Raw genomic sequence first — 12,456 nt, forward strand, 5'->3', positions numbered from 1 at the left:
CCAGAGAGGTAGGTATCTCAGGAGCCCAGTACAGGCTCTGTGTTCTCAGGATCCCACCAGATGCTTGGGGATCTCAGGAGCCCACTACAGGCGCTGTGTTCTCATGAGCCCACCAGAGGCTTGGGGATCTCAGGAGCCCACTACAGGCTCTGTGTTCTCAGGAGCCCACTACAGGCGCTGTGTTCTCATGAGCTCACCAGAGGCTTGGTGATCTCAGGAGCCCACTACAGGCTCTGTGTTCTCATGAGCCCACCAGGGGCTTGGGGATCTCAGGAGCCCACTACAGGCGCTGTGTTCTCATGAGCCCACTACAGGCTCTGTGTTCTCATGAGCCCACCAGAGGTTTGGGAATCTCAGGAGCCCACTACAGGCTCTGTGTTCTCAGGAGCCCACTACAGGCGCTGTGTTCTCATGAGCTCACCAGAGGCTTGGGGATCTCAGGAGCCCACTACAGGCTCTGTGTTCTCATGAGCCCACCAGAGGCTTGGGGATGTCAGGTGCCCACTACAGGCTCTGTGTTCCCATGAGCCCACCAGAGGCTTGGGGATGTCAGGAGCCCACTACAGGCTCTGTGTTCTCATGAGCCCACCAGAGGCTTGGGGATCTCAGGAGCCCACTACAGGCTCTGTGTTCTCAGGAGCCCACTACAGGCTCTGTGTTCTCATGAGCCCACCAGAGGCTTGGGGATCTCAGGAGCCCACTACAGGCTCTGTGTTCTCATAGGCCCACCAGAGGCTTGGGGATCTCAGGAGCCCACTACAGGCTCTGTGTTCTCAGGAGCCCACCAGAGGCTTGGGGATCTCAGGAGCCCACTACAGGCTCTGTGTTCTCAGGAGCCCACCAGAGGCTTGGGGATCTCATGAGCCCACTACAGGCGCTGTGTTCTCAGGAGCTTACCAGAGGCTTGGGGATCTCAGGAGCCTGCTACAGGCGCTGTGTTCTCATGAGCCCACCAGCGGCGTGGGGATCTCAGGAGCCCACTACAGGCTCTGTGTTCTCAGGAGCCCACTCCAGGCGCTGTGTTCTCATGAGCCCACCGGAGGCTTGGGGATCTCAGGAGCCCACTACAGGCGCTGTGTTCTCATGAGCCCACCAGAGGCTTGGGGATCTCAGGAGCCCACTACAGGCGCTGTGTTCTCATGAGCCCACCAGCGGCGTGGGGATCTCAGGAGCCCACTACAGGCTCTGTGTTCTCAGGAGCCCACTACAGGCGCTGTGTTCTCATGAGCCCACCAGAGGCTTGGGGATCTCAGGAGCCCACTACAGGTGCTGTGTTCTCATGAGCCCACCAGAGAGGTAGGTATCTCAGGAGCCCAGTACAGGCTCTGTGTTCTCAGGATCCCACCAGATGCTTGGGGATCTCAGGAGCCCACTACAGGCTCTGTGTTCTCATGAGCCCACCAGAGGCCTGGGGATCTCAGGAGCCCACTACAGGCTCTGTGTTCTCAGGAGCCCACTACAGGCGCTGTGTTCTCATGAGCTCACCAGAGGCTTGGTGATCTCAGGAGCCCACTACAGGCTCTGTGTTCTCATGAGCCCACCAGGGGCTTGGGGATCTCAGGAGCCCACTACAGGCGCTGTGTTCTCATGAGCCCACTACAGGCGCTGTGTTCTCAGGCTCTGTGTTCTCATGAGCCCACCAGAGGTTTGGGAATCTCAGGAGCCCACTACAGGCTCTGTGTTCTCAGGAGCCCACTACAGGCGCTGTGTTCTCATGAGCTCACCAGAGGCTTGGGGATCTCAGGAGCCCACTACAGGCTCTGTGTTCTCATGAGCCCACCAGAGGCTTGGGGATGTCAGGAGCCCACTACAGGCTCTGTGTTCTCATGAGCCCACCAGAGGCTTGGGGATGTCAGGAGCCCACTACAGGCTCTGTGTTCTCATGAGCCCACCAGAGGCTTGGGGATCTCAGGAGCCACCTACAGGCTCTGTGTTCTCAGGAGCCCACTACAGGCACTGTGTTCTCATGAGCCCACCAGAGGCTTGGGGATCTCAGGAGCCCACCACAGGCTCTGTGTTCTCATGAGCCCACCAGAGGCTTGGGGATCTCAGGAGCCCACTACAGGCTCTGTGTTCTCAGGAGCCCACTACAGGCGCTGTGTTCTCATGAGCCCACCAGAGGCTTGGGGATCTCAGGAGCCCAGTACAGGCTCTGTGTTCTCATGAGCCGACCAGCGGCTTGGGGATCTCAGGAGCCCACGACAGGCTCTGTGTTCTCATGAGCCCACCAGAGGCGTGAGGATCTCAGGAGCCCACCACAGGCTCTGTGTTCTCAGGAGCCCACTACAGGCGCTGTGTTCTCAGGAGCTCACCAGAGGCTTGGGGATCTCAGGAGCCCACGACGGGCTCTGTGTTCTCATGAGCCCACCAGAGGCGTGAGGATCTCAGGAGCCCACCACAGGCTCTGTGTTCTCAGGAGCCCACTACAGGCGCTGTGTTCTCAGGAGCTCACCAGAGGCTTGGGGATCTCAGGAGCCCACTACAGGCTATGTGTTCTCAGGAGCCCACCAGAGGCTTGGGGATGTCAGGAGCCCACTACAGGCTCTGTGTTCTCATGAGCCCACCAGAGGCTTGGGGATGTCAGGAGCCCACTACAGGCTCTGTGTTCTCATGAGCCCACCAGAGGCTTGGGGATCTCAGGAGCCACCTACAGGCTCTGTGTTCTCAGGAGCCCACTACAGGCACTGTGTTCTCATGAGCCCACCAGAGGCTTGGGGATCTCAGGAGCCCACCACAGGCTCTGTGTTCTCATGAGCCCACCAGAGGCTTGGGGATCTCAGGAGCCCACTACAGGCTCTGTGTTCTCAGGAGCCCACTACAGGCGCTGTGTTCTCATGAGCCCACCAGAGGCTTGGGGATCTCAGGAGCCCAGTACAGGCTCTGTGTTCTCATGAGCCGACCAGCGGCTTGGGGATCTCAGGAGCCCACGACAGGCTCTGTGTTCTCATGAGCCCACCAGAGGCGTGAGGATCTCAGGAGCCCACCACAGGCTCTGTGTTCTCAGGAGCCCACTACAGGCGCTGTGTTCTCAGGAGCTCACCAGAGGCTTGGGGATCTCAGGAGCCCACGACGGGCTCTGTGTTCTCATGAGCCCACCAGAGGCGTGAGGATCTCAGGAGCCCACCACAGGCTCTGTGTTCTCAGGAGCCCACTACAGGCGCTGTGTTCTCAGGAGCTCACCAGAGGCTTGGGGATCTCAGGAGCCCACTACAGGCTATGTGTTCTCAGGAGCCCACCAGAGGCTTGGGGATCTCAGGAGCCCACTACAGTCTCTGTGTTCTCATGAGCCCACCAGAGGCTTGGGGATCTCAGGAGCCCACTACAGGTGCTGTGTTCTCATGAGCCCACCAGAGAGGTAGGTATCTCAGGAGCCCACTACAGGCTCTGTGTTCTCAGGAGCCCACCAGAGGCGTGGGGATCTCAGGAGCCCACTACAGGCTCTGTGTTCTCATGAGCCGACCAGAGGCTTGGGGATCTCAGGAGCCCACTATAGGCTCTGTGTTCTCATGAGCCCACCAGAGGCTTGGGGATCTCAGGAGCCCACTACAGGTGCTGTGTTCACATGAGCCCACCAGAGAGGTAGGTAACTCAGGAGCCCACTACAGGCTCTGTGTTCTCAGGAGCCCACTACAGGCACTGTGTTCTCATGAGCCCACCAGAGGCTTGGGGATCTCAGGAGCCCACTACAGGCTCTGTGTTCTCATGAGCCGACCAGAGGCTTGGGGATCTCAGGAGCCCACTACAGGCTCTGTGTTCTCATGAGCCCACCACAGGCTTGGGGATCTCAGGAGCCCACTACAGGCGCTGTGTTCTCATGAGCCCACCAGAGGCTTGGGGATCTCAGGAGCCCACTACAGGCACTGTGTTCTCATGAGCCCACCAGAGGCTTGGGGATCTCAGGAGCCCACTACAGGCTCTGTGTTCTCATGAGCCGACCAGAGGCTTGGGGATCTCAGGAGCCCACTACAGGCTCTGTGTTCTCATGAGCCCACCACAGGCTTGGGGATCTCAGGAGCCCACTACAGGCGCTGTGTTCTCATGAGCCCACCAGAGGCTTGGGGATCTCAGGAGCCCACTACAGGCGCTGTGCTCTCAGGAGCCCACCAGAGGCGTGGGGATCTCAGGAGCCCACGACAGGCTCTGTGTTCTCATGAGCCCACCAGAGGCGTGAGGATCTCAGGAGCCCACCACAGGCTCTGTGTTCTCAGGAGCCCACTACAGGTGCTGTGTTCTCAGGAGCTCACCAGAGGCTTGGGGATCTCAGGAGCCCACTACAGGCTATGTGTTCTCAGAAGCCCACCAGAGGCTTGGGGATCTCAGGAGCCCACTACAGGCTCTGTGTTCTCATGAGCCCACCAGAGGCTTGGGGATCTCAGGAGCCCACTACAGGTGCTGTGTTCTCATGAGCCCACCAGAGAGGTAGGTATCTCAGGAGCCCACTACAGGCTCTGTGTTCTCAGGAGCCCACCAGAGGCGTGGGGATCTCAGGAGCACACAACAGGCTCTGTGTTCTCATGACCCACCAGCGGCGTGGGGATCTCAGGAGCCCACTACAGGCGTTGTGTTCTCAGGAGCCCACTACGGGTGCTGTGTTCACATGAGCTCACCAGAGGCTTGGGGATGTCAGGAGCCCACTACAGGCTCTGTGTTCTCATGAGCCCACCAGAGGCGTGGGCATCTCAGGAGCCCACCACAGGCTCTGTGTTCTCAGGAGCCCACTACAGGCGCTGTGTTCTCATGAGCCCTACAGAGGCTTGGGGATCTCAGGAGCCCACTACAGGCTCTGTGTTCTCATGAGCCCACCAGAGGCTTGGGGATCTCAGGAGCCCACTACAGGCTCTGTTCTCATGAGCCCACCAGAGGCTTGGGATCTCAGGAGCCCACTACAGGCAGGTGCTGTGTTCTCAGGAGCCCACTATAGGCTCTGTGTTTTCAGGAGCCCACTAGAGGCATGGGGATCTCAGGAGCCCACTACAGGCTCTGCATTCTCAGAAGTGCATTACATGCTCTGTGTTCTCAGAAGCCCACTACAGGGCCTGTGTTCTCAGGAGCCCACTACAGGCTCTGTGTTCTCAGGAGCCCACTACAGTCTCTGTGTTCTCAGGAGCCCACTACAGGCTCTGTGTTCTCAGAAGTGCATTACAGGCTCTGTGTTCTCAGAAGCCCACTACAGGCTTTGTGTTCTCAGAAACCCAATGCAGGCTCAGTATTCTCAGGAGCCCACTACAGACTCGGTGTTCTCAGGAGGCTACTACAGGCTCTGTGTTCTCAGAAGCCCACTACAGTCTCTGTGCTCTCAGGAGTCCACTACATTATTTGTGTTCTCAGGAGTCCACTACAGGTTTTGTGTTCTCAGAAGCCCACTACAGGCTCGGTGTTCTCAGAAGCCCACTACAGTCTCTGTGTTCTAAGGAGTCCACTACAGGCTCTGTGTTCTCAGAAGCCCACTACAGGCTCTGTGTTCTCAGAAGCCCAACAGGCTCTGTGTTCTCAGGAGTCCACTACAGGCTCTATGTTCTCAGAAGCCCACTACAGGCTCTGTCTTCTCAGAAGCCCACTACAGTCGCTGTGTTCTCAGGAGCCCACTACAGGCTCTGTGTTCTCAGAAGTGCATTACAGGCTCTGTGTTCTCAGAAGCCCATTACAGGCTGTGTTCTCAGGAGACCACTACAGGCTTGGTGTTCACAGGAGCCCACTACAGGCTTTGTGTTCTCAGAAACCCACTGCAGGCTCGGTGTTCTCAGGAGCCCACTACAGGATCGGTGTTCTCAGGAGCCCACTACAGACTCTTTGTTCTCATGAGCCCACCAGAGCGTCTGTGTTCTCAGGAGCCCACTACAGGCGCTGTGTTCTCAGGAGCCCACTAGAGGCTTGGGGATCTCAGAAGCCCACTACAGGCTCTGTGTTCTCATGAGACCACCAGAGGCTTGGGGATCTCAGAAGCCCACTACAGGCTCTGTGTTCTCATGAGACCACCAGAGGCTTGGGAATCTCAGGAGCCCACTACAGGCTCTGTGTTCTCATGAGCCCACCAGAGGCTTGGGAATCTCAGGAGCCCACTACAGGCTCTGTGTTCCCAGAAGCCCACTGCAGGTGCTGTGTTCTCAGGAGCCCACTACAGGCTCTGTGTTCTCAGGAGCCCACCAGAGGCGTGGGGATCTCAGGAGCCCACTACAGGCTCTGCGTTCTCAGAAGTGCATTACAGGCTATGTGTTCTCAGAAGCCCACTACAGGCTCTGTGTTCTCAGGAGCCCACTACAGGCTCTGTGTTCTCAGGAGCCCACTACAGGCTATGTGTTCTCAGAAACCCACTACAGTCTCTGTCTTCTCAGGAGCCCACTACAGGCTCTGTGTTCTCAGAAGTGCATTACAGGCTCTGTGTTATCAGAAGCCCATTACAGACTGTGTTCTCAGGCGCCTACTACAGGCTCGGTGTTCACAGGAGCCCACTACAGGCTGTGTTCTTAGAAGCCCACTACGGGCTTTGTGTTCTCAGAAGCCCACTGCAGGCTCAGTGTTCTCAGACTCGGTATTCTCAGGAGCCTACTACAGGCTCTGTGTTCTCAGAAGCCCACTACAGGCTCTGTGTTCTCAGAAGCCCACTACAGGCTCTGTGTTCTCAGAAGTCCACTACAGGCTCTGTGTTCTCAGAAGCCCACTACAGGCTCTGTGTTCTCAGAAGCCCACTAAAGTCTCTGTGTTCTCAGGAGTCCACTACAGGCTCCCTTACCCTATAAACATGGGACAAATGAGCAGACATGGGAGCGAGGGAAGCCCCGGGGAAAACCTGTAACTACCTCCAGGGTCAACATCATGGAGCCCGTAGAGTCCTTAATACTCCATACCCCAGCCTGTCACATGTGGCGTAATCATAGTTAAATGTTTTATTGCACGTGTTAATTTAATGTTATCATAGGTCCACCCTTGTTGCCACACTAGTCGTTCTAGACCTGTATTGAGTTCTGGAGCCTAACATACCTCCCGAGGAATTGGGAATTAGAATGACTGCATATGTGTTTGTTCCAACCTTAATTGCAGAAGGCATAATAGAGGTCTTGTTCTTCAGCGCCGTCTTTACTCTAATGACTCTATTATGCATGAATAGCTATCTATCTATTTCCTGACATGACATTGGCAGAATTGCATTATTTATTTATTTATTTAGTTATTGTATTTAATTATACGCCCAAAACCCTGGGGTATCACGGTGTAGGGTACACGGATGTTTACATTCTTACATGTTACAAGGATATTTACAATCTTATATGTTACAAAGAAATTTGCGTTCATACGTGTTAAAAAATACTTTACGTTTCATTTACATTCTTACATCTTACTTGGTTACATTCTGACCAGCTGGTTACTTGGTGCTGGGGTGGCTGTCATTCAGTTAGTATTTATTAATGAGCCAAGTCTTAAGTCTTTTTTTGAAATGTGGGAAGGAGGGTTCGTTGCAGATGTTGGCTGGTAGGGAGTTTTCAGATTCTAGGAGCTGCTACAGGGAAACTAGAGTTGCCTGATCTAGAATTGTTGTACTGGGGGGGGGGGGGGAGGGTGAGCAGAAGAGTGTTGGCATTGGACCGAAGAGCTCTGGAGGTTATTTAGCGAGCAATGCACTGATTGAGGTAGATGGGTGCCTGGTGGGAGATGCATTTGCGAGTGATTGGAAGTGTTTTGAATGGGAAGCCAGTGGGCGTCTCTTCTATACTGGGCTTTGTGGTATCTGATTTTGCATTCTCTCTGTGCCTCCTTCACCGCCCTTTCCTGCCATCATGAATCTCAATGTTCACTTTTATTACCAGTCATGGACTAATCCCTCATCACCATGCTGTGTTTCTTGTAGAGTGCTGTATATTTCACTCTGCTCATGGTCCCACTAACCATATTTTCACTAGGTTTAATGTTTTACATAGTTTTGTTGGTTTGGCTGCATCTTCTGCTTTTCTTTATTTTTATTATTTTTCATTTTTTTCTTGGGGTTACTATCTCCTATTTCAGGGTATGAGCCTTTATATTCCATTGGGAGGGGGGCGTAACCTAAAATCAAGGTGTACTGTTATATTTCTGGGCTCTACTCCACACAATGCTGCCATTGGCAAGGAGCTCAAGGACATTTGAAAGAGGAGGGGGGAGTTATGTTAGCTGGCAGAGTGAAAATGCAAGATAGCTTTGATGTTGTGTCGATGCATGCAGACAGAATGCACCTGGGCTCTGCGTGCATGCCTCGGCGTTAATGTTCGGCACTAGTAGGAGCAAATCAGCCTCTTTTAACCTTTCTGTGTTCTGCAGAGCGTCTAAAGCTGCTGGTATTAGGCCAATTTATTTTTAGCAAGTTTCTGCTGTCAGATATCAAACCAAGTACACTGAGGACCAGCATCAGAGCAGATGCAATAATGAGTTATGTAGGTTCAACACAGCTGCAACGAGATTGAGTCAAACACCTCTTTTAATCACTGTTGTCGTCTCTAGATTCATACCAGGTTGAAGGGCTTATTTATTTATTTATTTTCTTGTGTGTAATCTAATAGGATTTTGACAAGGTTCTTTGTTGCTGACTAGAGTAGAAGAGAAGATAGAGATAAAAGGAGAACTGTGGTAGTGTCGCCTACTCTATGGTAGTGACTCTGGTGAAGCGCCTTGGGTGTAAGGAGAGTTTAGAGAATTTACTAGCAGGGAACGGTTTCAAGGGAGTGGTCCATGTTTGATTGTTGGGCTTCCTTGGTCAGTGGAATGGCTTTCGGCCCCGAGAACGAGCGGTGGTAGGGCTGTTATCCTTTTCATTGCTGCTTCTAGGATTTTTACGGTCGCTATGGTGCATCTGGTTTTCTCCCCTGCTACTAAGGGCTTATTACACTCTGTGCACCTGCACAGCTTCTCCCCAGAATGCATTGTGTCATGGGTGCTTGGGGCAGAGAATAATGGAAGCGTTTCTTGCCCCCGGCTCATTCATACAGCATCTCCCCAGTATGGGTCCGACGAGGCATGTTCAGAGCTGCTGCTGCAGCACTGAAGATGTTCTTGCGCTCAGTGCATTGATGGGTCATCCTCCCTGTATGGGTCTTTTGATGCCGTCTCAGACTTGAGGAGCACTTAAAGCTTTTCCTGCACTTTGTGCATTCATACGGTTTCTCCCGTATCTGGGTCCTTTGATGCCGGCTCAGGTTTGAGGAGACACTGCAGCTAATCTTGCACTCTGTGCATTCATACGGTTTCTCGCCTGTATGACTCCTTTGATGCAAGATCAGATAGGAGTTATCAATTAAGCTTTTCTTGCACTCTGGGCATTCATGGGGCTTATCCCCGGTATGGATCCTTCGATGCCGCCACAGAGTTGAGAAGAAAAAAAAGCTTTTCTTGCACTCTGTGCATTCATATGGTTTCTCACCTGTATGAACTCTTTGATGCAGAATCAGAGAGGAGGACAGACTGAAGCTTTTCTTGCACTCTGTGCATTCATACGGTTTCCCCCCTGTATGAACTCTTTGATGCAGAATCAGAGAGGAGGACAGACTGAAGCTTTTCTTGCACTCTGTGCATTGATACGGTTTCTCCCCTGTATGAATCCTTTGAAGTGCGACCAGAGTTGAGGAATGAGTGAACCTTTTCTTGCACTCAGAGCACTGATGGAGCTTCTCCCCTGTATGGGTATTTTGATGCCGCTTCAGGCTTGAGGAGACACTGAAGCTTTTCTCACACTCTGTACATTGGTATGGTTTCCCTCCGGTGTGGGATCTCTGATCACACCTCAGAGCTGATAACTGATCAAAGTGATTACCACATTCCATGCACCTACAAGGCTTCACCCCGGTATGGGTCCTTTGATGGACCTTGAGAGCAGATGAACATTTGAAACTTTTCTGACACTCCGAACACTGGTAAGGTCGCCCTCCAGTATGAATCCTCTGATGCCTGTACAGACTGCAGCTCTTACTGAAGCTTTTCTCACATTCTGTACGTTGGTATGGTCGCTCCCCAGTATGGCTCTTCTGATGGCTGATCAAAATTGAGCTCTGTTTGAAGCTTTTCCCACACTCTGTGCACTGGTATGGTCGCCCTCCAGTATGGATCCTCTGATGCTGGTACAGATTTGGTCTCTGTGTGAAGCTTTTCTCACACTCTGAGCACTTGAATGGTATTTTTCCTGTGTGGGATCTCAGTCGTGATAGATGAGGAAAGTGCTTATTGCATTCCTTGCACTCGTAGGACTTCTGCCTGGCATGCATCTCCTGATGGCGTTGCATTCGCTGTTGGAGGAAGCAGAGGCACCAAGTATCATTTTAAGTCATCATAACAGGCCTAGTGCAGAGCTGTCATTCTCTATGTATTCCCCACTCACACACTCCCTGGGCGATTTCCAGTGAAGCCATTTGTGTCTTGCCTTAGATACATTTAAGAGTGAAAAATAAGCAGCTTGAAACCTCTGTGCTGGCCAATCCTCAATAATTAAAACAAAATAAATCCTTTTGAGCCTCCACCAATCAGAAGAGAGAAAATGACAATTAGGGCCTTGGGGTCCTACCTGGCGATATATCTGGACTAAGACACATGGCATAATATAACATAGCCAAAACAATAAGGTAGAGCATTCATTTCACACTTACATGTAGCAAATAAAGGCCTGCGTTTTGAATGAATCCTAAAAAATATAAAGCCTGTCAAATGCATTTCAATTCTTTTTTGAGCTGGACCAGCATTTCAATACCAGAGGAAACTTACTGCAACTTCTAAGGGTGAGAGCAATGCTTCCACTCTGATGTAGACTTCTTTCAGGCAAAGGTGGAAGTACAAGCTATAGATGCAGAAGACACATACATTAATGCTGGCGCAGATCCCGAGATACTGCAGCTTGCATAGTTACTCAGGGTCATACATTAATGCTGGTGCAGGGCAGGAGGTATCCAGGGTCATACATTAATGATGGTGCAGGTCAGGGGATACTGGTGCTTTCATAGCTCCCAGGGTCATACATTAATGCTGGTGCAGGTCAGGAGGTATCCAGGGTCATACATTAATGCTGGTGCAGGGCAGGAGATATCCAGGGTCATACATTAATGCTGGTGCAGGGCAGGAGATATCCAGGGTCATACATTAATGCTGGTGCAGGGCAGGAGATATCCAGGGTCATACATTAATGCTGGTGCAGGGCAGGAGATATCCAGGGTCATACATTAATGCTGGTTCAGGGCAGGAGATACTGGAGCTTTCATAGCTCCCCAGGGTCATACATTAATGCTGGGGCAGGGCAGGGGATACTGGAGCTTTCATAGCTCCCCAGGGTCATACATTAATGCTGGGGCAGGGCAGGGGATACTGGAGCTTTCATAGCTCCCCAGGGTCATACCTTAATGCTGGTGCAGGGCAGGGGATACTGGAGCTTTCATGTTTACGCAGGGTTATACATTAATGCTGGTTCAGGGCAGGACATACTGGAGCTTTCCTATCCAGGATCATACATTAATGCTGGTGCAGGGCAGGGGATACTGGAGCTTTCATGTTTCCGCAGGGTTATACATTAATGCTGGTTCAGGGCAGGACATACTGGAGCTTTCATATCCAGGATCATACATTAATGCTGGTGCAGGGCAGGGGATACTGGAGCTTTCAATGCTCCCCAGGGTCATACATTAATGCTGGGGCAGGGCAGGGGATACTGGAGCTTTCATAGCTCCCCAGGGTCATACCTTAATGCTGGTGCAGGGCAGGGGATACTGGAGCTTTCATATCCAGGGTCATACATTAATGCTGGGGCAGGGCAGGGGATACTGGAGCTTTCATAGCTCCCCAGGGTCATACCTTAATGCTGGTGCAGAGCAGGGGATACTGGAGCGTTCATAGCTCCCCAGGTTCATACATTAATGCTGGTGCTGAGCAGGGGATACTGGAGCGTTCATAGCTCCCCAGGGTCATACATTAATGCTGGTGCAGGGCAGAGGATACTGGAGCTTTCATATCCAGGATCATAGAATAATGCTGGGGTAGAGCAGGAGATATTGGAGCTTTCTTATCAATGGTCATACATTAATGCTGGTGCAGGGCAGGGGCTACTGGAGCTTTCATAGCTCCCAGGTTAATACATTAATGCTGGTGCAGGGCAGGAGATATCCAGGGTCATACATTAATGCTGGTGCAGGGTAGGAGCTACTGGAGCTTTCATAGCTCCCCAGGGGCATACATTAATGCTGGGGCAGGGCAGGGGATACTGGAGCTTTCATAGCTCCCCAGGGTCATACCTTAATGCTGGTGCAGGGCAGGGGATACTGGAGCTTTCATATCCAAGATCATACATTAATGCTGGTGCAGGGCAGGGGATACTGGAGCTTTCATGTTTACGCAGGGTTATACATTAATGCTGGTTCAGGGCAGGACGTACTGGAGCTTTCCTATCCAGGATCATACATTAATGCTGGTGCAGGGCAGGGGATACTGGAGCTTTCATGTTTCCGCAGGGTTATACAT

General features: G+C 52.4%; 1 protein-coding gene across 1 annotated transcript; it reads right to left on the reverse strand.

Annotated features, from left to right (window-relative positions):
- Positions 1–7,555: 7,555 nt before the first annotated feature.
- On the reverse strand, positions 7,556–10,783 carry LOC138489445 (zinc finger protein 271-like). Its single transcript, XM_069617167.1, has 2 exons — positions 10,717–10,783; positions 7,556–10,244 (listed from the first exon to the last, which is right to left on the reverse strand). Exon 2 carries the CDS (start codon positions 10,239–10,241, stop codon positions 8,943–8,945), a length of 1,299 nt encoding a protein of 432 aa, XP_069473268.1. The 5' UTR covers positions 10,242–10,244; positions 10,717–10,783; the 3' UTR covers positions 7,556–8,942.
- Between the last annotated feature and the right edge of the window lie 1,673 nt (positions 10,784–12,456).

The sequence above is a fragment of the Ambystoma mexicanum genome, chromosome 9, assembly GCF_040938575.1.
Source record: "Ambystoma mexicanum isolate Mex_15411 chromosome 9, UKY_AmexF1_1, whole genome shotgun sequence".
In the NCBI taxonomy this organism is placed as follows: domain Eukaryota; kingdom Metazoa; phylum Chordata; class Amphibia; order Caudata; family Ambystomatidae; genus Ambystoma; species Ambystoma mexicanum.

Coding starts and splice junctions, on each gene's coding strand:
- LOC138489445 (XM_069617167.1), bottom strand. CDS start 10,241: ATGCAACGCCATCAGGAGATGCATGCCAGGCAGAAGTCCTACGAGTGC.